Source organism: Euleptes europaea, chromosome 12 (assembly GCF_029931775.1).
Source record: "Euleptes europaea isolate rEulEur1 chromosome 12, rEulEur1.hap1, whole genome shotgun sequence".
Classification (NCBI taxonomy): domain Eukaryota; kingdom Metazoa; phylum Chordata; class Lepidosauria; order Squamata; family Sphaerodactylidae; genus Euleptes; species Euleptes europaea.
The window spans coordinates 32,473,172-32,500,596 of record NC_079323.1 but is presented as its reverse complement, the minus strand read 5'-3'; the positions used below and the strand labels follow the sequence as shown (position 1 = coordinate 32,500,596).

At 44.4% G+C, this 27,425-nt stretch overlaps 2 protein-coding genes across 2 annotated transcripts in view; one reads left to right on the top strand and one right to left on the bottom strand.

Annotated features, from left to right (window-relative positions):
- ATP1B1 (ATPase Na+/K+ transporting subunit beta 1) overlaps positions 1-22,948 on the top strand; it is a 33,796-nt gene extending 10,848 nt beyond the window's left edge. The window contains exons 3-6 of the mRNA XM_056858310.1: positions 14,346-14,504; positions 17,857-18,041; positions 20,169-20,249; positions 22,470-22,948. Coding sequence (XP_056714288.1) covers positions 14,346-14,504; positions 17,857-18,041; positions 20,169-20,249; positions 22,470-22,736 — 692 coding nt within the window. The 3' untranslated portion in view covers positions 22,737-22,948. The remainder of the gene's footprint in view (positions 1-14,345; positions 14,505-17,856; positions 18,042-20,168; positions 20,250-22,469) is intronic.
- Positions 22,949-23,566: 618 nt separating this feature from the next.
- NME7 (NME/NM23 family member 7) overlaps positions 23,567-27,425 on the bottom strand; it is a 99,402-nt gene continuing 95,543 nt past the window's right edge. Inside the window, exon 13 of the mRNA XM_056858168.1 lies at positions 23,567-23,941. Coding sequence (XP_056714146.1) covers positions 23,909-23,941 — 33 coding nt within the window. The 3' untranslated portion in view covers positions 23,567-23,908. The remainder of the gene's footprint in view (positions 23,942-27,425) is intronic.

Genomic DNA, 27,425 nt, shown 5'->3' with positions numbered 1-27,425 from the left:
TATATTCTCAGAACTCTGCTGCCCTATCCAGAGAATTGCACTATAATTAAGGTGCCATTTTTGCTAGTGCCTACTTTCTGAGCTGGTTTTGTTCACTTGAAAGCTGCTGGAAAATGCATTTGTGTATTTGTTGCCCTGTGTACAGTTTTACATGGCGTTTTAACCACCCATGGGGTGTATCTATTGGTAACAACTATCACTTGGTTAGTGTGGGAAATAACTGGGCCAAACCACATGGCGCTTTGCTCTTGGGGCTGCTGCTGCTTCCCAACAGGTGGAAGCCTTCCCCCCCCCCACCCCCAGTGGCTTTCTTGTATAGGGCAATTACCTTCTATTGCACAATGTAATGATTAAGCCAGCCCCAAATCTGCACAATTCAGGGCTGAAATACCCACTGCAAGATTCCTGCATGGTAGGTGGTAAGAATGTGCAAGAAACCCATGTATAGATTGAAACATGTAGTGATTGGATATCTGATTATTATTCTTTATTGCATCTAGACACAGATAGGTACATGAGCAAATACCCCGCATGTTTCCTGTGCATTCCTTGATTCCTACCATCTAAGGTGAGGTATGCGTTTACACAAGAAAAGGGCTTCTTAGTAGCTGACCCCAACCTAGGAACCATACATCCTCTAGGAATTTCATCTGACTCCATGGTTTCTGGCATTGTAGTTGGTAGTAAATATGACTGTTGCAGAAAACATCCCAGAGTGTAACTTGCTAATCTTGATACTTCCAGTTTAATGGCATGATGCAGACATAACAGCAAACCATAGTTTGCTGCTATGTGAACCAGCCTGGAGGTATCGTTGGACTTCTGCACTTTCTCATCCCCTCATGCATAGCCAGCTAATGAATGACTCCTGGTTTTGTGGCAAATCATAGCTTGTTGTTGTGTTTGAACTGCAAAATTGTGGTTTATGCTTTCCCTTCAAGCCAGGATTCCAAACTGGTATGTAGTCCTGGCATTCAAGGAAAACACAAACTGAAGTTTGGCAGCTTGTATTAATGCTACATCGCAATTTACCATGGAAGTGGAAATAAGGAATTAGACCAGCGTGTTCAAAGGGAGGAGTGAGTATCCAAGTGTGAACATCTTTCCCCTATTTTCTGTGATAACGCTGTGTTATTTTGACTTGTGTTTTTAAGACATGGTTCTTAATTCCTTATATGCCCTAATATCAGAAAATGAGGTAGACATGTTTTAAGTAAATTCCATTTGTCGCATACAATGTATGGATAATTTCTTCACTAAGTTTTATTGGTGGAAAGTACCCTCCGTGGAGGAGTTTTGCAGTGTACGAAGCAGCTGTCAAGTTTTTCAAGTTAGAATGGCTCATAGACTAGAATCTATTCAGTATCTGTCACAAAGTTGTTCCTGCCATCAAGGGAAGTTGCATCTCTTTGAGCTCTTACTCAAACTGCTTTTAATAACTCTGGAAGTAATGATTCATATGGCTCGTGGGTATTTGTATTGAATCCATATTATCAAAAGTGCATGGTGGATAGCTATAATGTGAGCGGTTGTGATCAGTGCCGATTTCCATCTTTATTTTGCAACTCCGTCTTGGGCGGCAAGCCGTATCCTTTCTGTTTGCTGTGGCTATCATGATGTTAATCCTTATCTTGTTAATGGCAGAATCGTACAACTCTCTGTGTCCAAAAGCAATTTGTGCTCCTTTAATTGCCTCCTTGCTGTGCTCTTGGCTTAAACTTGAGGAAACTGTTCTGCCTAGGGTCCAGTATAGATTAGCTAGCTGTTTGATGGATTATTTGAGTGTGGGACTTCTGTGCATCTCTGAAAATCAGTGGGCTGGAGGCACTCCCAAAATTTGTACCGACGGTTAGCTGAGAACACTGGTCAAATGTCTTTGTGAAGCAAGTGGAAGGTGGCAGCGTGTTGGCTGGTAGTCCTGCATACGAAACCCAGCATGATGTAGTGGTTAGTGTTGGACTAGGATCTGGGAGATCTGGTTTGGAATCAGCACTTATTGGGTGACCTTGGGTGTGTCACAGACTTTCAGGCTAATCCACTTCATAATGTTGTTGTGAGGTTAAAATGGAGTAGGGAAGAATGTTGTCAGCCACTGTGGGTAATCTGTTGAGGAGGAAATGGGGTATAAATGGGAAATTCTGTTTTGGAATATTTGTAGACTTCCTTTTCTCCTTTCCTATTTCAATTTTTAAAGGTTTTATCGCACAACCTTTTTTACTGGTGAAATAATTATACTGAAATTATAACTATATCTGCTACTATAAATGTGGGTCAGCTTCCCAAACATAGTTGATTTATTCCCCCACGGTAACTTAAGTTATTGGCTAATTTCAGTCTTTACTTGTGAAGTTCCATTACATTTTTAAAAACTTGAATTCTCTCCTCCCCCAAATTGCTCACTTATGAGTGAGAAGAATGTGACATCCTACAACCCATGCCATTTCCTCTTCCTCTTGGAAAAGAAAGTGACAGCCTTGTTCCTATGGAAGTGATAAAAGCGTGCTAGGGGCTGGTATATGTAGCACTTACAGTCAGACAGGGCTCTGTTTGCAAATTAATAAATAAAGGGAGTTCACATTTACAAATGTTTAGGACGAAGGAAATGGTTGTTCTGAATCCTTGCCTGTTCATTCCCTCTAATCCTGGTTTTCTGAATGCTGGGAATTACCGTACTGTTTGTGTACACAGAACCAATCATTCCAATAGTTATTGGCAGTAAAGATTAAGCTGGTGAATGGGACAGTGCATTCAAGATAATAAGCTGGAGACATGTACAAAGAGCCACTGTATTATGAAGGTACATCATAACTGGCTTGTCTTGATTATCTCTTTTTGTTTTTGCCATCAGATCACAGTTGACTAATGGCAACCCCATAGGGTTTTCAAGGCAAGAGACATTTGGAGGTGGTTTGCCATTGCCTGCCTCCGCGTCATGACCCTGGAGGTCTCCCATCCAAATACTAGCCAGAGTTGGGGCTGAGAGTGTGTGACTCGTCCAGGGTCACCCAGCTAGCTTCCATGGCACGAGTGAGGATTTGAACCTGGGATTCCTAGGTCCTACTCTGACACCTTAACCACTACACTATACTGGCTCTCACTGATTACCTCTGGTGGCATACAAACAGTAGTAACCATTCCCAAGTACATCAGGTGGGTAACAAAAGAATTCCTGTCTGACGCCTGCAACTTTGTAAAGAACTGAGACTCGCTTACATCATTTCCTTCTAGTGGTATTTAGTTGAGTGATTTGTATGTGTTTGTGGCCTCTGACATCAGTGTAGATCATGTACTATGTAACTGTATGATTATTGGCAACTGGGTAAGCTTGTCATGGATGCTTGTTTCTAGATGTTAATACCAGCAGAGATATTGCTGTGTACTAGAGGTATTAACACAGCTTTGACTGAAAAGCCACTCACGTGTCACCATAATGGGGCTCAAAAAGAACAAATACTGGTGATATTAAACCGGGTTCTGCTATAAATGGTCATGTTTACAAGGCTCGGTATTAAAGCATGATTTTTTTACATGCTAGATACAGGTGTTAATGCGGGTAAAGGTGGATCATGACTTCATCTCCTGTTTGATTTACTTAAATTTATCAAGACTAATTTGTTTTCAGACCCAGTTGTTACATGAAAAATGAGATGGTAGAATCTGAAGATGGGACAGTGAGCTCTATCACCTACAAATGCAGGGGGTTATGTTACATTTTTGAATACTGCCCCCCCCATAAGAGGTTCTGGTCCTGCACATTTCCTTCTCTAATTTTTCCCCCTAGCCCACTTTTCAAGCAAGAATCCCAAGGGTTCTCACACAATTATAATATACAGTTAATTTGAGGGTGTTTGCAGGGTGCATTTGTTACTAACTTGGATATTTATCACTTCATTGGTTCATATGTGTTGACCAGATCTTACTTGCAGTTAGATTTGGTCCCAAAATGCAAGATGAATGTAGACTAACATTGCAGGTAGATGGTAGAAAAAATTGTCAGCCTCCTGAAGACGAAGTTTCCCATTTAAGGAAGCAGCAGTTCTGGATATCACCACATCTGAATTCCACAGATGGTTTACTGGCATGTTTCTGGAAAAACCAATACACATGAGTAGGAACTTTGAATCAAAAGGGCAAATCTAGTGATTGCCTTCAGAGTCTCCATGCATATGTATGTGGAAACGTTATTATATTTGGATAGGACTAGGCTATAGAACCCCTTTTACAGAATGGGAAAAATCTGAGCCAAACTATTTATACCTTGTTTTTCTCCCCAATGGGGACCTAAATCAGCTTACAATATTGTCGTCCTCTCCTCCATTTTATTCTCACAAATAAAGCTGGTTATGCTAAGAGAGAGTGCTGGTCCAAGGTCACCTAGGAAGCTTCTGTGGCAGAATGGGTATTCAAATCCAAGCCTCCCAGCCCCTAATCTGACACTCTACCTGCAACACCACACTGACACCCTTGACTCCGCTGTCATACCAGCAAAGCAAGAAATCTAGTTTCACCATTGGGGACTGCAGTGTTGGAGCAGGGAGCATAAGAAGCTACCAGTTCAGGATTTGTGAATTACTAGCTCTTATATCTTGGATTCTTTTTGCAACATTTGAACACCTTTTTCTTCATGCTTTCTGTCCCACCAAACCATTTCTGCTTCTCACTTGCCTCGAAAGCCCCTTGCTGGGGTTATTGTAAATTAGTTGTGTCTCAATGGCACATCAGTACATTCTGTCCCACATGCTCACGATGTATTGTTAGTCTAAGGTTGCTGGAAGGAGTTGTTCTTGTTTGCATTTAGCAAGAGCTGGGAAGCATTTATTTATTTTGGAGAGGTAGGCATTTAATGAAAGTTGTCAGGGGTAAAGGAGGAAATCTGTTGTAAGGAGTTATCAGAGATTTCTGTTTAGTCTTCAGATAACCTTCAGAGCAAAACAGTACTTCTGCTTTCAGAGTAAAAGGCACCAGTGACTTCCTTGTGTCGAGATAATGGAAGGGTCTCCTCATACATTACATTTTTTCTTATGCAGTTTTTTGTGAGGGACAGTGATGTGTGTAACTGTTATGTCTAAAGTGATGTCCAAGTGTGTGTCCCCCAATTGTCTGTATATGGGATAGGCAGCAGCACTCTACTTCACACATTATGGTGCACAAGCAAAATCTCAAGCGTATAAGAAGTGAAACAGCCCCGAGAGGCAGGGAGGCAGGGAATGGCAGCATTCCACTCTGTTGTGAGTTCCAGTCTGCCCTCCCCCAAAACAGGAACTTTACTAATACTCTTAGAGGGGAATGAGTGGTAAGGCAAGGCTTCAAGTCTGCCTCTAACACTTTAGCTCGGTGTTAACACTCTTGTGAGTAGAGTATTACATAAGTTTGTTGAAACTAACCCTAGAGTTGAATCTGAAGGTGTTCTGTTCTACTAATGGTGGAGTCTGCTGCTGTTCAAAGGAGCTCTGCACTGGAAGAAGGCACTGCTGGAAGCGGAGTGGGACCTTTGGACCCCGGTAAAGGTAGTCCCCTGTGCAAGCACTGGGTTGTTACTGACCCATGGGGTGATGGCATATCCCGACATTTACTGGGCAGACTATGTTTACAGGGTGGTTTGCCATAGCCTTCCCCAGTCATCTACATTTTACCCCCAGCAAGCTGGGTACTCATTTTACCGACCTCGGAAGGATGAAAGGTTGAGTCAACCTTGAACCGGCTACCTGAACCCGATTTCTGTCGGGATCAAGGGTCGTGAGCAGAGCTTTTGACTGCAGTACTGCAGCTTACCACTCTGCACCATGGGGCTCCTCCAGTAGTTATTTCAGAGTAAAAAGTTGTGCTGGGTTTCAGCAAACACTTTGTGAACCTAAATAACAAATTCCAAACTGACACATTCATCAAGGATTCCTGAGGGGCAAATTAGATCATTTAGTAGGAATAAAACTTGAAAACATCAGTTGTTAATCATGCTTCTGGCTTCGCCAAAGGCTGTTGATGAGGAAACAAGCCTTGTCTTGAACTACCAATTCTGCTTTCTTTGCCCAGATCCATCAGGGACATAGATCTCTCTCCCCTCTCCATACTAAGAAGTAGCATCCTTTTGTTAAAAAACAAAATACTAACTGCAAAGTTGCTAACTCACACACCCCTTTTACCCTTCTCACTAGCATCTGTTATTTAAAGGATTGTGGTGTGGTGTCTTGCATTCAGTGTTTCCTCCTCCCCCGCTCCAGTTCACTGGCTGCCACTTGCACGGGGCAGGGATATACTTAATGCAACAACATTATGCATCCCATTCAGCAAATATTATCAGAGATGCGAGGCAAGGAGTGGATGCGTCAACAGCAACCCTAGGATCTTCCATAAGCCATAGTGAGGTGCAGCATAAACAGGCTAAATGATTGGGCAACCACCATTTTACAAGTTACCAAAAAAAAAACCTGGGGAAATTCTCTGCAAGCATAGCAACTAGGGTTTCCAACCTCAAGGTAGTGCCGGAAGATCTCCTGGATTTACAACTGATCTACATACTACAGAGATCAGTTCCTCTAAAAAAAATGGCTGCTTTGGAGGGTGGATTCTATGGAATTATACCCCGTTGCGTTCTCTCTCCTTCCTAACCCCTAACCTCTACTCTACCCAGGCTCTATCCCCAAATCCCCCAGAACTTCTCAACCTGGGTTTGGCAATCCTAAAGGTAACCTAGCTGGGATACTGCAGTAGGTACACCTTTGTGTCCTAGGTATATATGGAAGGATGGAGCAAACTCAGCATCAAGGGTTTTGTAACGTGCTAATTATCAACATGAAAATGTTTTCTTTTCAGTTTGGAATAATTTGGCTTTTTCAGGTAGATAAGAAACCACATCTCGGCTTGCTCAGAAACTGGGGTTGGGCCTGGGGAAAGGAGGAGAGAATCAGGCCAGGCAGAATGATACCGCTGTGACTTTTCTGCTTGGCTTTGGAGCTGCAGCTTAGAACAGGAAAAATGTATTCAGACACTCGGTCAGTAGGGGAGGGTAAAATAGGAGATGCATCGCTGAGTAGGTGTGGCTTATGGGACAACTAGCCACACAACAGAGCCCCGTGGCTCAGAGTGGTAAGATACAGTACTGCAGTCCAAGCTCTGCTCACGACCTGAGTTAGATCCCGACAGAAGTCGGTTTCAGGTAACCGGCTCAACGTTGACTCAGCCTTCCATCCTTCTGAGGTTGGTAAAATGAGTACCCAGCTTGCTGGGGGTAAAGGGAAGATGACTGGGGAAGGCACTGGCAAACCACCCCGCAAACAAAAGTCTGCCTAGTAAACATCGGGATGTGACGTCACCCCATGGGTTAGGAATGACCCAGTGCTTGCACAGGGGACCTTTACCTTTTTTAACCACACAACAGTTTCTGAGCTACCTAACTGTAGTGAAGCCAGAGGAGTCTATCTAAACATTGAGAATTCAGAATTTCAGCAACAGTCCAAAGCCATTCTCAGTTTAGCCCTGGTTCTACAAAACATTTGCCACAAGGATAATTCTTGTGACATACTGGTACAACAGGGAACCCTCCTTGCTTTTGAAATGCTTACGCTCGGCACTGTCTGGGAAGTATTCCAAGTGGGAAACCCCCTGCCCTTTGCCTGCCCACAGTAAGGCTGATTTGCCAGTCTGAATAGAACTTGAGCATGGTGTGAGGCCAAAGTGGCCACAGAAACAGCATGAACTTCATTTCTCATTACTTTCAACATCACTGATCAACACGCATCAATTAATTCAGTTAAAAGTTGACCTAAAACTCATGGGAGAACAAGCATGTGGAATGCCTTGTTATAACGGCCGCGGGATGCATTTCCATTTCATTGGGATGGGAGATAGAATTTCTCCTGATATCATCTTCCGCACCCTTCTTAAGCTTGCCCCTGGCTGTTCAACAGGCAGACCCAGTAGTGGAATAAATGATATTCTTGTGTCCAGTTATTGATACTCCTAGAACAGCTACTTTCTCTAAGGCTTCTAAGCAATGAAGCAGATGCAGGGCTATTTAAAAACTCACACACGCTAGTTGAAGCTTTGCTTTTCAAATAATTTGGGCCTGATCCAGTTGCCCTTTGTATCCATGCTAGAACAGCTGCATGTGCTTAGAACAGTGCATGTAAGGCTTCAGTTGGATTGGGCCCTTTATGCAGCTCAAAACAGCTGCTGCTAGCAATTATTAAGGTGGCTTGGCTTGCCTGTTCTGAACTGTGCACTTGATGTTTTGATTTATTTTGGTAAGAGGCAGGAGGGATAGGAAAAGACAAAGGGGTAGGGAGTTATGGGTGTGCAGAGCAGACAAAGTAGTTTTGCCCCAAATACTAGGGTCTTTTGTGTGTGCTCAGAATGGAAGCTGAGAGCATAGAAATCCATAACGTGCACTGGAAAATTCTCTAATAAATTGCTGTATATCATCCTGGACAAATGGTACTTATTTCTGTGCTTGTGTGTGTGTAAAGTGCTATCAAGTCGCTGCCGACTTATGGTGACCCCTTCTGGGGGTTTTCAAGGCAAGAGACTAACAGAGGTGGTTTGCCAGTGCTTTCCTCTGTATAGCAACCCTGGACTTCCTTGGTGGTCTCCCATCCAAATACTAACCAGGGCTGACCCTGCTTAGCTTCTAAGATCTGACAAGATCAGGCTAGCCTAGGCCATCCAGCATCTTTATATATGTATAGTTTTGGATAGTAGTCAGTGTTTCCAGCTTAAAATGTAAATGAATGTTACTTCCTCTTGTCTGCACAGGTGCTTATTTGAGACACAGGTGCAGCTTTTAATATTTAAAATCCTGACTGTATCATATCTAGCAGCAGGCAATCGCCCTACCTCTTGGAATCTGTTTTTTTCTAAGTGTCCCAAAAAATTCTGGAGGGGGAGGGATCTAGTCTTCCTAAGCTTTTTTCTTTTCTGATAGAGCTTGGAATAAGCAAAGGGAAAAAATGCACCAGTTTCCTTGTCAATCTCCTCCCCCTTCCCAAGTAAAGAAAACCAAAACCCATGAGAAGGACTTAAAAGAGATCCATTGGCGAGGAGGGAGAAGTCTGTTTGCAGAGTTCATCATTAACTAGCAATAACTCTGGCAGGGAGATAAATGGGTGATAAACCCCATTATAAACTGAGCTTGAATTTGGAGGACTTTGTACATGGAGCTTGTACTAGGGGTAAAGCTTTTCGAACTTCAGCATACCAAACGTCCCTGGTTCTGAAACTGTCCTCATCATGAATATAAGGCCCCATCCACTAGGAATCTGGAATGCTGCCATGCGAATATGCTGCTCAGGGTCGCCCACTATGGCGGACTCCTGCAACCAACTAGGAGTATGCCTGGGAATCATCTGAGTTCTGGGTCACATATGTGTGGTTTTCCTCATGTAGGTTAGTTACAGCAGGAGCTGGCAGAAGGCAGATGTGCTGGAGGGCTGTTGGTTGATTACCGCTGGACCATCCTTTGGTTGCTGAAATGATTGCAAAGAATGTTGGACTAGGTGGATATTTGTGTCATCCAGCAGAGCATTTGTTACAAAGCAAGAGTAAATACTTGGGATTGCTTAGTACAGATAAGCATTGATTGTTAAGAAAATCTTAAGAGAAGAAGAGTTGGTTTTTATATGCCGACTTTCTCTACCACTTAAGGCAGAATCAAACCGGCTTACAATCACCTCCCCTTCCCCTCCCCACAACAGACACCCTGTGAGGTAGGTGGGGTTGAGAGAGCTCGAAGAGCTGTGACTAGCCCAAGGTCACCCAGCTGGCTTCATGTGTAGGAGTGGAGAAACCAACCTAGTTCACCAGATTAGCGTCCGCCACTCATGTGGAGGAGTGGGGAATCCAACCCGCTTCTCCAGATCAGAGTCCACCGCTCCAAACCACTGCTTTAAACCACTACACCATGCTGAGTTCAAAGCTTTACTTGTAAATGAGAAACAAATAGGCTATGGGGCTCAGTCTTTTTTAAAATGAAAGGCTGGTGAGCCTGCCCTCTCTCCCCTGGCTCTTATCTGAAACTGGCTCTTGCCTGTTGTAGGAGGGATTAGAGTACACTTGGCTGCATGTGATCTTTGTAGTAAGTCCAAGCAGTTCTTCTTCCTGGGAACACCTTGGGTTGGGGTCAGAAGTCAGCGGTGTGACTTTACCATGTAAGGCTTGTTCAGCAAAGTTTCGAATTAGCTGAATGACACCTCTTCTGGGTCCGTTCCCATTCCCTGCCCCATTGCTCATTACTATATCTTGGGTTTTTGAAAGAAGCACTGGAGAAAGGAAAAGAAAATCCAGCTTTTTTTGTGATTCATGGCGCAGGTCTTCCTTTCTGTTGTAAAGCAGACTAAGGGATATTTTGGCTGTCTTGGGCGAGTGAGTGTGACTGACGGAGAGGTAGCTGGAGTATCTGAATCTGTCTCCATTGGGTGCAAGGGTGCTTTGATACTGGGGTGGATCCTACCCCTATCCTATCACTCCACTGAGCAGAGTTGGAGGAGGAGGAGGAGGCACTTAAGTTACAGGAAGGCTTCAAACTTTGCTGAGTGGAGTGGTATAGTCTCCGCTTTCCCTAGCTTGTCAGACGCGGTACATTAAACTAAAATGGTAGAGAAGCTGGACCACTGCAATCACACTGTAGGTTCACAGTCAAGGTATTGCTTCTGAAGGGCTAGCAAATTTGAGATGCTGAAGCCCTTTCCATTTGGCTGCTTCACACTGGGAGTGGTGTTGTGTCTGTGTGTTTGTTTCACTGCCTTTACAACCCAGTGAAGATACTGTTTGATTCTACACCTTGTAAAGTGAATAGCTGTGAGCCAGATGTTCAGACTTTATTCACAGCTATCTTACCTGAAAAGAGAATCATGGCACTGGTCATGAGCACTGTGCTCATGCAGGTGTCACATTCTCCTCCCAAAAAAGCTTTCTCCAGAATAAATGCAAGAGAGTTTTCTCGTGGGTTCGAAGCAACCGCAAGTTGAGGGTCACTGTAGAAATCTGATTCCCTTTACCCGAGTCAGTGTGATCTTATCAGCAGTGTTTCCAGGAAGGTACTCTGTTGTGCAGCAAAGGAGCTTTTAGTGTCGGCAGAGTTTCTGACCTCCAGTGTAGGATTGGGCAAAATTATGAAATACGTAGCTTCTGATGGTGAAATCTCATTCTATAACACTAGCACGAGATGGCTTTATACTCTGTGAGAAAAGTCCTTTTCAGGTGTTATGTCTGTGCTTACTGGGAGGCTGGCAACCATGTGTACTGGGAGCACACTGGTTTTAATAGGCATGGTTGCCATGTTGTCTGAACAGGGGCATTGCACGTAGAAGAAGAGTTGGTTTTTATATACCACTTAAGGAAGAATCAAACTGGCTTACAATCACCTTCCCTTCCCCTCCTCACCACAGATACTCTGTGAGGTAGGTAGGGCTGAGAGAGCTCAAAGAGCTGTGACTAGCCCAAGGTCACCCAGCTGGCTTCGTGTGTAGGAATGGGAAAACAAATCCAGTTCACCAGATTAGCATCCGCCACTAGTGTGGAGGAGTGGGGAACCAAACCTGGTTCTCCAGATCAGAGTCCACCCCTCCAAACCACTGCTCATAACCTCTACACCACGCTAGCTCACCACGTACTTTGTATGGATGCACAGCTTTGGTACACATGAGCCAGAACACTGGAAAATCTGGTGGTCAGTTTGTGTGTAGTGAAGGTGTACAGATATGCAAAATATGCACAGTGCCCCTGAGAACGTGGTACCACTCATATTGGGAGCAATGCTCAGTGACTGGCCTTTCAGTATGTGTAGGTGTAATGTCTGAAAAAGGGCTAAAGTCAGACTTTTGGAATATCTAGAAGCTGCTGCATGGAGAAAGTAGCTTAAAGGAGAGCCAGGGTGGTGTAGTGGTCAAGAGCGGTGGACTCTCATCTGGAGAACCGGGTTGGTTTCCCCCACTCTTCCACATGAAGCCTGCTGGGTGACCTTGGGCTAGTCACAGTTCTCTCTGGACTCTCTCAGCCCCACCTACTCACATGGTGTCTGTTGTGGGGAGGGGAAGGAGATTGTAAGACGGTTTGATTCTCCTTAAAAGGTAGAGAAAATAGGCATATAAAAACCAATTCTTCTTCTTCTAAAGTTTACGTATATAAAATGCACCTCAGTAAAATTCCTCATGCTGAAAAATCATCCTGACCTAGCAAAGTGGCATTCCTAAAGCACTCTGCCCCTTTCATCTTCTGGGCACAATCTGCAGTTCATTCATGAATCCTTCGCACCTCCTTTAGAAGCTACTTACTGATCCTTAGGGAAACCTTCCACTTGTGCCGGACACCGTCACTTTAGACACTTCCGATTTAGATCCCACCCTTCCTCCAAGAAGCTCAGAGAGGCATACATGGTTTTCCCGTCCACATTTTATCCTCACAACACTCTTTGAGATAGTTGAGTCCAAGTGAATGTGATCGAGCATAGGTCACTCAGCATGTTTCATGGCAGAGCAAAGATTTGAGCCCAGCTGTCTAAGATCAGAGTCTAACATTTTAACCTCTGCACCACAGTGGCTGTCTCACAAGCTGGCATGTATAAAGCATGACATTGGCTTTTGAACTTCATTGAAATGATTTTGTATCATTGCCTTTGCTTAAATGACTAAACACAAAACTAGGATCCAGTTGACAATACTTTCTTGACCCAAATGCCCTGTTGAGAACCTATTTGGGAGGCATAAGGTAACTGAATTATGTTAGCGTTTTTGTGTCGTGTATCGTTTTTAGTGTGCAGTGCTTTACTGCCTTGTTCAGCTTCAGAATCAGCTCGTGAAAATCTGAGACTGACAGAGTGACTTGTTGGGGAGCGTGCCACACTAACCCGTGGAGCAAACTAAGTGGCGTTTTAGCAAGTCACTCTGTTGGCCAAATCTACCACACAAACTAGCGATTATGGTAAAATAGGATAGCACTGTTAACCCCTCCCTACGTTTGTTGGATAGCAGTATGACACATTTGGCATTGTAAGTCCCTGGTTCAACTGCATTTGTTACCAGGTAGGGTCTGGAGTTCTCCCAGAATTACAGCTGATCTCCAGCCTGCAAAGATCTGTTCCCCTAGAGAAAATGGCAGCTTCAGAGCGTGGACTCTACGGCAACACATCCCTTCCCTCCCCGAACGCCACCTTTTCTAGGTTCTATCCCCAAATCTCCAAGATTTTTCCAGGCTGGAGTTGGCAACTCTGTTCAGATGTAAAACCCATGGCTCTCCATCTGCAACCCATGTTTTGATTTCCTTGGTTTTCCTGTCTCCCAGAATTCCCTAGTGTGACCTCTTCAGTGGTGCAGCAAAACAGCTCTGATGGAACAGTCTAGTGCAGGAAAGCACAGTCTAAACTCCTAAGGCTGGGTGGCGATGGTGGAGTGATGCTTTGTGGCCCCCACATGCTTTCCCCAATGAAATGGTTTCTAAGTAATCAGGATTCAGGGGGACAATCGGAGACTGATGACTGTGGTGGCAGCTGACTCTCCCTCCTGCTGGGTCTTCCCTACAACCTGTTCCCCTGGTCTCACTCCTTCCCCAGGCAGGCTTATTTTTAGCACGGAGCCAGAGAGGCCCAAAATGGGTGGGGAGTCAGCAGTGGCCCGAGGGGCTAGCATGCCTGCTGACCAGATCTGCCCAAGCAAATATGCCCCCCTCCTTTTATTACAAGGCAAACACTATAACTGGAAATGCTTTTCTTGCCTAAACATGAAGCGCTACCTTGCATTGCTTACATCCTCCAAGCCACTGGTTACAATGTCAGACCTGAGTTCTAATCCACTTGTCAAATTCACTGAGTGTCGCTTGACCGTTCGCACGTGTGCACTTCCTAATTTATTTTTCCGGTGGGTTTTGTAGGTGAAATGGTACCTTAAAAAAAAGAGAGAGAAGGAAAACCTTGAACTACATTGCCTGTCTGCTGCTATTGTGCATGTGATTTTTGGTGGCGAAGTTTTACCTCAGCAAACAACACAGAATAGACAAGAACTTCTTGGGTGAGAAGAAACAAATACACACACCCAAGCCCAAACCGCAGAGAAAATAGTTTCTTTCCCTTAGTGAAGTTTGTTTGATGCTTTCCTTCTCCTCCCCCACCCCGTTCATTTTGGCCTCCCTGGCCAGACTCTTCACTGGCTGCTGAAGAGGGGCAGGATAGCTTGAAGTATAGTGCTGCTGTGCAATAAACACAGCCCCATTACCTACCCACTAGAGGACCATGAAGAGATGCAACATTAATCTTCAGTCTCAACATATGCACTGTTCATAGCCAGATTTAACTGCCACAAGCACAATTGTCTCGGGTCCATGTTTTTTTCTGGGTACATGACTGCTATTTTCCTTCTTTTCAGGAGTGTCAAGTATTCCTCAGGTACTTAAAATGGAAATTTCCTTTGAACCTGGTAACCCCACAACATACGACAAGTACGTGAAGCTCATGGACAACTTCCTGAAGCATTATGATTCGGAATATCAGAAAGAAACCGATACGGATTTTGATTCTTGTCCAAGTAAGTAAATCCAGCATCATTTGTATATAGTGCCTGCAAATTAATTTTAGTCTTGGACCAATCCCCAATGTAGTGCCGATGGTCATTTCCAGGCCCCTAGAAAGGAGAAGAGGGTCTTTCTCTCACACACTGACATGATCATGGGCACACTCCTTGCTCCAGACATTGTGTGTCTCTTGAAGCCAGCATGGAGGTGACCTTAAAACATGTTTAGTAAGAGTCTTCTTCACTTGAACTCCACTTTTTTCCTCCTAGAATATCTGGCTGTCACAATCTTGTGTTGCCTCTTCCAAACAGAAAGGGCAAAACTTGTGTTTCTAGACTCTACCAGGGCAGTCCTCCTACCATGTGCAGGTCAAGTAGCTTGTCCAGCTGTATCCTGTTAACATAAGAACATAAGAAAGGCCCTGCTGGATCAGACCAAGGCCCATCAAGTCCAGCAGTCTGTTCACACAGGGGCCAACCAGGTGCCTCTAGGAAGCCACTAGCAAGATGACTGCAGCAGCACCATCCTGCCTGTGTTCCACAGCACCTAATATAATAGGCATGCTCCTCTGATACTAGAGAGAATAGGTATGCAGCATGACTAGTATCCATTTTAACTAATAGCCATGAATACCCCTTTCCTCCATGAATATGTCTACTCCCCTCTTAAAGCCTTCCAAGTTGGCAGCCATTACCACATTTTGGGGTAGGGAGTTCCACAATTTAACTATGCGTTGTGTGAAAAAATACTTCCTTTTATCTGTTTTGAATCTCTCACCCTCCAGCTTCAGCAGATGACCCCGCGTTTTAGTATTATGGGAGAGGGAGAAAAGCTTCTCCCTGTCCACTCTCTCCAAACCATGCATAATTTTATAGACCTCTATCATGTCTCCCCTCAGTTGCCTTCTTTCCAAGCTAAACAGCCCTAAGCGTCTTAACCGCTCCCCATAGGACTGTTACTCCAGTCCCCTAATCATTTTGGTTCCTAAAATGGTGGGGGAACGTTTTGTTGTCCTTCAGTCCCGCTGAAATGCCTCAATGTAGCTATCAAGGGCAAGAGCTCTCTGATCTGGCTCCCAAAATGCCCTTGGGATGAAGTCTTGCCAGAGGGATCCTCGGGAAGTGACTTGTGCCAGCTCTGGGAGACCAACCTCACCCATTGAGAATTGTGCACATAGATAAATCCCTTTTGATTTTAAATGCAGGGGGCAGGTTCCTTTAGGTGGTGGATATTTGGTGGTGCTAACTTTGACTTTTTTGCCATCTTAGTTTGGTGCTGCTGTCTAACAAGTAGAACAGCAGCTCCAGCAAATGCCTGGAAGATGTGGGTAGGAAAAGTACAAGGGACAACTGTAGTGTGTGTGTGTATGTGCGCACCCATGTGTAAAGTGCCATCAAGTCACAGCCGATTTATGGCTTGTGCTAACATTATCCTGGGAAATTTATAGTCTCACAGAATGTGCATTCAGCCCATATCTTGTGTGTGATTGTGTGTAAAGTGCCGTAAAGTCACAGTTGGTGCCTCCATAGGGTTTTCAAGGCAAGAGACTTTAAGAGGTGGTTTGCCATAGCCTGCCTCTGTATGGGCTGAGAGAGATCTGAGAGAACTGTGACTGGCCCAAAGTCACCCAGCAGGTTTCCTGTGGAGGAGTGGGGAATTGAATCCGGATCTCCAGATTAGTCTGCCACTCTTAACCACTACACCATGCTGGCTGGAAGGAGGAGGAGGTTTTTATATGCTGACTTTCTCTACCACTTAAGGAAGAATCAAACTGGCTTACAGTAACCTTCCCTTCCCCTCCCCACAACAGACACCCTGTGAGGTAGGTGGAGCTAAGAGAGCTGTCACTAGCCCAAGGTCACCCAGCTGGCTTTGTGTGTAGGAGTGGGGAAACCAACCCAGCCTCCGCCGCTCATGTGGAGGAGTGGGGAATCAAACCCGGTTCTCCAGATTACAGCTCACTGCTCCAAACCACTGCTCTTAACCACCACACCACGCTGGCTCTCAGAACCACAGTAAGGCAGAGTTTCTGTTCTACTATAGCAGCATCATAGGCCAAGCTGCACATGAGGATGTCCTCTTTAATGGTGCCCTGTGCTGCGTAAGATGCAGTACTGTGAAAGAGATAAATGACCAGCAGTCAGTTCTCGTGACCTGAAAGCTGTTAGCTCATGCATACGTTATTTTGCAAACATACCGAGATCTACCAAAGTGGTATGATCAATTCTGCACATGGTATCTAGCTTCATGACATCTGTCTGGTTGTGTGTTTGGGATCTGGTGGACACAAGGCATGATTAGACTACAGAAGGAGAGAAATGCTTGTTCGGTGACACCAAGAGAGTCTTATTGCTTACTATCAAAAGCTTACCCCCCCTTTAGACAAGATAAGGGCTGGCACTTCAAAATGCCTCCCCAAATATATATTTATTTTTAAATGTTGATAACCTCCTCCTCTGTTTAAAAATTCCCAAAGGGGCTTAAAACATGGTTGTTTAACATGCATATCAATTAAAATAAATGGATGCAGATATTTTTTTAAAAAAACTTGAGTATAAGCAATTTATGTCATAAAATCAGAGCAGAGAAAATCTAAGGAAAGTGCATTAAAACTAATAAAACCCGGGGCCTAAATATAGGAGCAACAATTTGTACAAGAAGAAACAGAGTTCAGCAAAAAAAAAAATTCTAGACAAGAGTTTAGAAAATCACCTTCAAAGACTTGGGAGGGGCCCCCCCAGAGCAGGGCCTCTGAAGTAGGACTAAATAAATGGGAGCAGGTGCCCTGGCTCAGAACATGTGGAACCGTGAAGGTAAGAACTAACAAGAATTAGTTACAAAGTGGTAACCCACATAGTTCCTTTAAAGCTATCATGATAAGTCCGCTATAGTTTATGCCAGCTAGTAGTCTCATTGCCCTGACCTGGATGGCTTAAGATAGTTCGATTTCATATGCTAAGCATGCTTGGTCCTGGTTAGTAATTGGATGGGAGGTCACTAGGGAAGCCCAGGGTTGCTACACAGAAGCAGGCAAGAGCAAGCCACCTGTTTGTCTCTTGCCTTGAAAACCTTACGGGGTCACCGTAAATTGGCTGTGCCTTGATGGCACTTTCTGCCACCAGTAGTCTGACTGCAGCTTTCTAAACAGAAGACAGAAATAAGCTAAGATTCATTTTTATACATTTTTACACAGAGCCTCTCATCCTTTTCATGAAAATTAGATGCTATTCTGTGAATGAAAGCAGAAGACCCCTCCAGTTTTTGACCCTGAGCACTTGAATGAAGTTTTGTGCAATGTTGACCAAAATGCGTATAAGTAAATTCATCTACCCCTCTTTTCTCTCGGCCCTGCTCCCACCCCTACAGCTGTTCCTAGTGGATATATAGAGAGAGGTAAATATGATGAGAGTGCAGGCACAAAGAAATCATGCAGGTTCAGTCGTGCCTGGTTGGAGAACTGCTCTGGATTAAATGATACCTCTTATGGTTACAAAGACGGCAAGCCATGTGTCATCATCAAGCTCAACAGAGTTCTGGGATTCAAACCCAAGGTAAGTGCTGCTTTTCCTTGCTAGCTATGTTGTTGAGATGATGAATTGGTAGGATAGCCTTATATGAAGGAGAGGATGCTGGGACACTTCGATTAACTCAACTTGAAAAAGTTGTTGAGCTAATTCTCGTGTTACTTTTACGTAAACACTAGTGTGATGACTGCTTCAAGCTCTTACTAGGAGGCATTTCTTAGCGTAGAGAACTATTCATCCTCTGGTCAGACAAGAATTGATTGTTCCTGTAACTGCTTGGAAATTTGAGAAGTAGGGGGAATAGTGATAACAAATAGAAAACCACAGTAAGGCGGGTGAGCCCATCTGCAAGCAGTTTGCATCTCTGTACATATTCTTGGGTCTAAGATGCTACACGGACAATTCTTGAGCTCATACAGCGTTCTCTTAACACTCAAGATCAACTCTCCCAGTACCAAAAACCCACCTCTCCCCAAGCCCAGAGGGGTATCCTCATTACAAGAGGATATCAGTTCATTGTGCAAGGAAGGGGTCCCTTGTAAGGGGCTCTTTCTGCCTTCTTCAGCCTGATGCCCTCCAACTGAGACCAGAGGAGCTATCAGCACGGGACAGTTCTAGCAGATGCCTGAAGGTCACAGTCCCCCCCCTCTCTCTCTCACACTCACTCACACACACACACAGAGAGAGAGCTTCTCTTGGTTGGCCAACTTGTTCCCTGAGAGCCAAAAACTCCATGCATTGAGTACACACCCACAATTTCTGTCCCGTGGGCAGATAATTGTATGTGAAGGGGCTATGGCTCAGGGGCAGAGCATCTGCTTTGCATGACCACATGGAACTGCCTTATACTGAATCAGACCGTTCTCCAGGATTTATGTAGAGGTCTTTCACATCACTTACTACCTGATCTTTTTAAAAAATCCAAATTCTGGGGACTGAGCTTGGGACCTTCTGCATGCCAAGCAGACGCTGCACCACAGAGCCATGGCATGCAGAAGGTCCTAGGTTCAGTCCCCAGTATCTTCATTTTAAAGAAGGATCGGGTAATAGGTGACGTGAAAGACCTCTACCTTGGAGAGTCACTGCCAGTTCAAGTAGACAATGCTGACCTTGATAGACTCAGTAGAAGACAGTTTCATGTGTGTATGTGTTTAAGTGACAGCCACAGTTTGCTTGATTGGGGAGAAATGGGAGAAGGGTTGCTGGTGCTGGAGAACGTAGAAGGGTGTTTCCTCTTAATTAAATACGAGAGCTCAAGACAAGACATCAAGACTTTCTGCTTCATTCAAGTGGAAATTACATGAGACTTGCCCATTTGCTTAGACTCATGTAAGTCATCGCATGGTCTAGAAGAGAGAGAGCTGGCTTTGGTTACACTTCCATGCCTAGTTGCCTGGAGAAAACTGTTGTTTGCCACTAGACAGTTTACTATTTATAAACCTAACTTCATAAAATGAAATGGGATCATCAGACCTTTGCTCTTCCTAGTTTCTGACACCTCGGAATGGTTTTATCATGCTTATGCTGTTTCAGAGGGCATTATTACTAATGTTTCCAATGTCACTCTGCCCCCCCTTCCATTCATGTCTGCTATATGACCAAGTATGGTTTGAATAGTTTAGAGAGAAAAAACTGTTGATTTAAAATGCTTTGGGGAATAGATTTGGGAGCATATGTCCCTTAAATGGCGATGATCTAACTGGGGCTTTGGTTGTCTGAATGCTGCAGCTACTACGGTTTTTGCCATCTGTAGTTAGTTTTCTAGTTTTAAATGTTTCTGAATGTGTATGTTTTATGAAGATTGTTTTAGCATTTTAATAAACTTACATGTTTTTATATGTTGTTAGCCGCCCTGAGCCCAGTTTCGGCTGGGAATTGAGGGCCTGATCTCGTCAGATCTCAGAAGCTAAGCAGGGTCAGCCCTGGTTAGTATTTGGATGGGAGACCACCAAGGAAGTCCAGGGTTGCTATACAGAGGAAGGCACTGGCAAACCACCTCTGTTAGTCTCTTGCCATGAAAACCCCAAAAGGAGTTGCCTTAAGTCGGCTGCGACTTGAAGGCACTTTACACATAAGTCGAACTAATAAATAAATATTAGGGAAGATTTTCAAGTGTGTTTTCAATAGTTTGTCATGTGCCTCTTTTCCTCTTAGCCACCAAACAATGATTCCATCCCAGAAGAGCTGAAAGCAAGATACAATCAGTTTCTCATTCCTGTCCACTGTGCTGCTAAGGTAAAGTAGTGCATGCTTTGGAGAGAGAAAGCAAGAATTAAATAAGTAGTCTTGGGCTGAGTCCACAGTTGGATGAATGCCTTTTTTATTCCTTACCTTTATACGGAAAGGGCCTTTTCAACATTATCAAGTAACTGGGAATCTACTGAAGGAGATTTTGGGTTCGTTCCCTACTTCCTCAGTACCTCATTATGAAGCAAAGGTGACAAATGAAGAAAGAGTGCCTGGATTTAAAAGCAAGTTATGTCCTGTCTGGAAGATTTTGCATTCAAACTGGATATCCTGGTGCACTTGGTGCCTTCAATCTGTGCTGTGGAAAAATGAACTAGCAGAGCTAGGCAAATGTCAGCTCATTGAAAGCAGAGGGCTTAAGTGTTCCTAGTACTCTTGTAGAGTGCTGGGAACATTCGCCACTGTAGGAAATCCTGCCTGAGTCTTCCAGAACTGAGCAGAGGACTGACCTAAAGCAGAACTCCGTAGGTTGCTCGCCTGTGTGTTAAAATAAACAGGAGACTGGTGGCTCCTTAGAGATTAACAATTTTATCCCAGCATAAGAGTTTGTGGTTGGGTAGCCTACTGAAGAATCTTTGAAACTGAAGCAGTGAGATCTAGTCAATAAAAGCTTGTGTTAGAATAAAATATTTTTACTCTTTAAGGTGCCACCAGGCTCCTTATTTTTAAAAAAAACCCTGCAAATAACCCATTTGGCTACCCTTCTGGAATTATCATCATGGAAGGTGCTGTGTGTTCTGCATAATAGCTCTTAAATGGACTATTTATCTATCTAGTCTTCTTTTGAACGGCTTAGTGTCTGTTCCAGCAAAGCAATATCACCCTGTAAAAGGCAAACACACAGCTGTTATTTTTTCCTAAAAGTAGCGGCTTAAACAACACCCAAGAGAGAGTCCAATTGCTTGTTTTTCAGTTGGAGACGGGAGATGCTATCAAAAGTGGTGACAACCCATCATGCGTCAGTGTCCTTCACTGGGGGTTAAATCAGGAAAATCTTTACTGCCTTTCATGTATCATAGGGATTGGATTGTGAACATTAGCCCAAGCGTGTCCATCTTAGTATGTACAAAATAACCACAAGGAATTGGAAATGACAGACTGCCCTAATACTGAAGCAACCTCATGACTAAAAGGCAGCAACAACATTTACCAGGCTTTCGCTGAAAAATTATACCAGACTTGCATTGTGACCCCACTTTCCTACTTTTGTGTGTGTGCTCTAGCAGTCAGTGACCTTTGAAAGAATGCAGTGCTGAACATTATCTCCAGGATCAGAGGAGCATGCCTATTATCTTAGGTGCTGTGGAACACGGGCAGGATGGTGCTGCTGCAGTTCTCTTGTTTGGGGGCTTCCTAGAGGCACCTGGTTGGCCACTGTGTGAACAGACTGCTGAACTTGATGGACCTTGGTCTGATCCAGCAGGGCTTTTCTTATGTTCTTAACACACAAAGAGGTCTTCTGGATGAAACCAAAGGTCCACCTAGTCTAGATTCTGTTTCCAGCGGTGGCAAACCAGGTGCTTTTGGGCAGTTTATGAACATGGCACAAACAGTCTTCCACGGTTTGCCCTGAGCACCTGGAATTCAGGGGGATGGTGCCCTGGACACTTGTTAAGTTCATGCTCATTTCCCCAAATATGGTGCCCAAGGAGGTTCACAGCAGAACTCAAAATAGCAATTTCATAACATCTACAAAATACAAAAGAATTATCACAAACATGATTGATCACACAAGTCATAAGTAAGCTGAAATCAGTCAGGTTTAAGAAAACGTTTTAGGTTGGCACCTTAAAAAAATGTTCCACCACTGGTGTATCATAATTGAGAAGCCCCTGCTAGTGGCCATCACCCGCCTGGGTTCAATTGAGCTATCCTAGCAGATAGGCACTGACAGATCTATCCTAAGCGAATTTGTCTAGTCGTTTTTAAAAAGCCATCTTTGCTAGTGGCTATTACCATCACATGTGGCAGGTCCACAAGGCAAGTGAAATCTATGGAGGTGTTACTAACAACCACTTGTTGCACAACTGGGAACCACTTAATGAGTGCTGGGCAAGTTACATAGGTTGAGTTCAGCGATTTCTGTACAATGAAACAGTTGTGTTTTTCTAAAAATGTGAAGTTTAAAATGATAATAGGGAAATGACAAAAACAAGCTTGCCGTATGTGGTGCGTGCAATCAAATTTGTCTGTCTTTCATTCCTTTAGAAAGCGGAAGATGTTGACAAAATCGGCATTGTGGAATACTATGGCATGGGAGGCTATGCTGGATTTCCTCTGCAATACTACCCGTATTATGGCAAGCTCCTTCAGCCCAAGTACCTCCAGCCCCTTATGGCAGTCCAGTTCATGAACCTAACCAAGGACATGGGGGTGCGTATCGAATGCAAGGCCTATGGTGAGAACATCCACTACAGTGACAAAGACCGTTTCCAGGGACGTTTTGACGTGAAATTTGAGATTAAAAGAAGCTGATCACAGGCATCTCTCTCTCTCTTTTCCTCTTAGCCATGTAAAAGTTAAAAAAAAGACAAAACCTACTAGTCTTGAACAAAACTGTCATACATATGGGACCTACACGTAATCTATATGCTTTACACTAGCTTTCTGCATTTAACTAGGTTAGAATGTAAACTTAAAAGTGTAGCAATAGCAACAAAGATATTTATTCTACTGTAAATGACAAACAAACAAACAAAATTGAGCCTTGGGACATGCCCATTTCTACTGTAAATTATGATTCCATGACTGACTTGTAGTAAGCAGTGTTTCTGCCCCCCTAAGTATTGCTGCCTTGTGAATTTTATTTAGTGTACAGTCCTATAGGTGCATTACTCTGGTCATTTTTCAAGCCATGTATTATTGTGCCTGTTTTCTACTTTCTGTGAGCAAAGATTTTGCTGTCCAAGGTGTAAATACTCAGTGGGATTAAAACTGGCATGGTTCTTTTTAGTTATTATTTTTTTGTTCATTTTTAAAAGGCAGTGGCCCACCTGTGAGATTACTCAACAGCACTCCAATAGAGCTTCCCCCCTCCCTGGTGGTTTTTAGGATTTTATTTAGCGTAGTGGCAAGAGAAATTAATTTGCCTTTGAAGCAAACCTCAAGAGTAGGTGATTGTGTACTGTGCTTTGTAGCGAATGGCCGTCTTTTTCTCTTTCCCCTCATCCTCCGGTATGTTGTATGAGAGGTCCGAGTCAGCCTATCATATTAGTCAGTGGTGGGAATAATTATTTTGCTTTGTATATTTTCTTCATTTCCGGCTAGAGGCATCACATGCTGTGGTGCTGTCTTTACTGAATGTTTTAACCATTTTCATGGTGGAAGAATTTTATATTTATGCAGTTGTACAATTTTATTTTTTTTCCTGCAAGAAGAAAGTGTAATGTATAAAGATAAACCAAAGTCACATGTTTGAAAATAAATCTTTATTTTGAACTTTATGAAAAGCAATGCAGTTAACCCCATCAACTGGTGTTTAAATGTTGTCTAAAGTGCAAAAACTCTATGTCCTAACATATGTAATAGCCAGGAGTACAGTGCTCTTGTTGATCTTGTATTTCAGTCAGGTTAAAACATTGGACAATAAATGAATAAACACATCTTCCATCCTGTGGCTTGTGTTTTGTAATTCTGTAGTTCTCCAGTTAGTTGTCCAGGATATTGAAAAAGTACTGGACCTGCAAAAGATAAAGAAGAAGAGTTGGTTTTTATATGCCGGCTTTCTCTACCACTTAAGGGAGCCTCAAACCAGCTTACAATCACCTTCCCTTCCCCTCCCCATAACAGACACCCTGTGAGGTAGGTGGGGCTGAGAGAGCTGTAACCTGCCCAAGGTCACCCAGCTGGCTTCGTGTGTAGGAAGAGTGGGGAAACAAATCCAGTTCACCAGATTAGCCTCCGCTGCTCATGTGGAGGAGTGGGGAATCAAACTCGGTTCTTCAGATCAGAGTCCATCGCTCCAAACCACCGCTCTTAACCACTACACCACGCTGTTGCATTGCATCCTTTCGGTTATGTTTCACCTTCATAGAGCTCTAGCCTGGGGGGGGGGATTCTAACATTGCTGATATTCCATGTACAGGTCTTTATAGATCAAATTCGCTGTGGTCACTGATATCACCAGGCACCCAGACTGGATTACAGCCTTCTGGCTAGCTGCGTGCACTTGTGGTTTTCCCCACCGTCCAGCTCACTTTGTAACTAGCTTGGTTTCCCAAGCTTTCTAAAAGAAGCAATGCACTGGCCATTTCTGCTGCTCCCCTTGCAAGGGAAACCAGTGATAGCGGAGGCTTTGTAGGCCCTCATCCATAAACTGTGAATTCTCCCAGCTATGTTCAAGGTTGACCCTTGCAGTTGGGATACATGGGAATTACAGTTTCCAGAGCCTTCCCACAAGAACGCTAAGACACTAACTCCCCTTCCCCATGCAAACCAGCAGCAATGGGTGCCCTATGCAGAAAAGCCAATTTGGGGAGCATGTACTGGTTGACATATCCAAACCTACTGAGTTGTGAATGAATACAGAATAAATGAATCCATAAAATATTTCAAAAGTAGCACAGGTTCTTGAAATATCTTGGAAGTGTCTTAACTGTTGCTCCAGAAACTGTTCAAAGGCCAGATCCACCTTGCTACTGCTTAAACTGAACAGTCTGAATACTGGCAGCTGGAAAGATGAATGAATTTATGTGAATGTAATGTCTAACCAGGTGAGAATGGGGAATGGAGCTTTGCTTAAGGGTGGGGTGGAGGTGTCCTTAGAGCTGCACTCCTGACCAGTACAAGGAGGCGCACAAAGCCAGATGCAAAAAGTAGCAGAAATTCAGTGAGGAGGAAACAGTCACTCATATCCAGCAAGGGGGGAAATACAAGAAATTATCTCCTCTCCCACAATGAGGAGAAAAATCATGTCTGGCCCTGTGACAAAGAATGAGACAGCAGAATAGCCGTCTTCCACCAGATCAGGACTGCACAGCAATAAGTGTCATAACTGCAAGTATGGAATTTGATAACCAACTTGTGAACAGATGTTTCCCTTCTGGTTCCTGACATATACTTTAGGTCTTTCTCCTATATACTAGCAATATCTGCAGGATAAAAAGGGTATTGTTGAGTCGATACGAGTAAAGTCTGGGGGGGACGGGGACCGAGTAGGCCCGGCCACAGCTGTGATAAAGCTGTTACACTCATTCAAAAGATACCCTTGGTTCCCCCTCCCAAATTATGGGAGGATGTGGAAGGCAGTATGAGGTGAGGAAAGAAGACAACGAGAAAAAATGTGCGCAAGTCTGTGGTATGAGTATGGTGCAAGCCATAGACTGCAAACACGGCAATTTCAAAACATCAACACGATAGATTTTTTTTTTTAAGCAATTATTTTCACAGTAGATCAAGTTGCCCATGCCGCGACTGGATGACTCATTCAGCCTACATCTCCCACTCTTACCGGGAACTGCCAAGTAGGGCTGTCGATTCAGTTCGGCCCGAACTGAAAAACAGCCGAATTTCCCCTGATTCGGAACCGAACTCAAAAATGGCAGGAAACCGGGGGAGCCGAATTCAGCGAGTTCGGGAGTTCACGAATAAATTTGGCAAATTCAGGGTGTCAGTAAGCAGCATTCTCCTCCCCCGGCCAATCGGTGGTCAAGCTGGGTCTTCTTAAGGCCAATCAGTCAGGATTGAGTACTGGAGGAATCAGCTGCTGCGCAGCCGGGCCAGGGAGAGAGAGAAAGTGAGAGAAATCCTCATGGGGGGAGTGCTTGTGCACATTCGCTCCTTTCCGTGGCTGCAGGGGGCGCATTTTTGGGGGTAGAGACCCCAAACTTTCAGCGTAGCTTCAGACAAGCCTTCTTAAGAGACCCCCAAGTTTTGTAAACATATGGGCTCCCCCCTTTCCCCCCCTTTCCATTTCCGTGGCTGCAGGGGGCGCTTTTTTGGGGGTTCAGCCCCCAAACTTTCAGCATAGCTTCAGACGAGCCTTCTTAAGAAACCCCCCAAGTTTTGTAAAGATGGATTCAGTGGGGGCAGAAATATGGGCTCCCCCCTTTTCTCTTTCCGTGGCTGCAGGGGGTGCATTTTTGGGGGTGCAGACACCAAACATTAAGCATAGCTTCAGACAAGCCTTCGTAAGAGACCCCCCAAGTTTTGTAAACATTGGGTCAGGGGGTCCCGAGATATGGGCTTTCCCCTTTTCCCTATTGGGATGAATGGATCACCCGATACTGTATGCATCTCCAGAGCGGCAAAACCTGCCGTGCTTAAATGGAATCATATTGGATTACCCAGTCCTCCTCCCAGCCCCTCCTGATGGAACAGAAGACAGCCACAGTAAGACCCCTTTGGGGGCTTTAATCTATAATTTTTCTCCTGTGTGTGTGGGGGGGAGGGAAGCAGAGTGTGTGTGTGTGTGTGGGGAGGGAGCAGTTTCTGTGGGTGGGGGGGAAGCCAAAGGGGGCTTTCGCCCGTTCTGCCTGGGGTGTGTGTGCCCCCTCGAGTCTCTCCCTGGTTTGAGGGGGGCTTCAGTTGTGTGTCCTCAGGTTTTCCCTCATTCATAAGATTGGTTAGGTCTATTTTGATGCTTGCTCAAAACTGGTTTTCAAATGGTTACTTAAAGAATGCATTTGCCTGGTCCCGGGTCCGATGCAAAAGGGGAAATCCCACCCCCTCCTGCTCATTATGCATAGCTAGCTGCCTCTGTCCCTTTCCATGGTTTGCAAACTCCCAGGTGTCAGGTGTTGCTTTGCATGGTTGCAAAGGTGTTGCTTTGCAGTTGTGGGTGTTGCTTTGCAGTTGTGTTGCTTTGCAGTGTTGCTTTGCAGTTCTGTTGCTTTGCAAACTTCTTAGCACCTGCCCCGCCCTTGCTCTCAGCTGTTTTGACAGGGCTGGGAGCTTTGTGCGTGGGTGGCAAGCTCTGCTCAGAGATGCACATTAAGGGTGGGGGGACCCCTTTCGAGGCCCATATCTCAGCCCCCCCAACCCAATCGTTACAAAACATGGGGGGTCTTGCAATAAGGGTCCTTTGAAGCTCCGCTGAAAGTTTGGGACCTCTACCCCCAAAAATGCCCCCCCTGGAGCCGCGGAAAGGCGCGGTTGTGTTTTTAATGGCTTTATTCGGCCGAATTTTTTTCCCGAACTTTGAATTCGCGCCGAATTGCACAGACC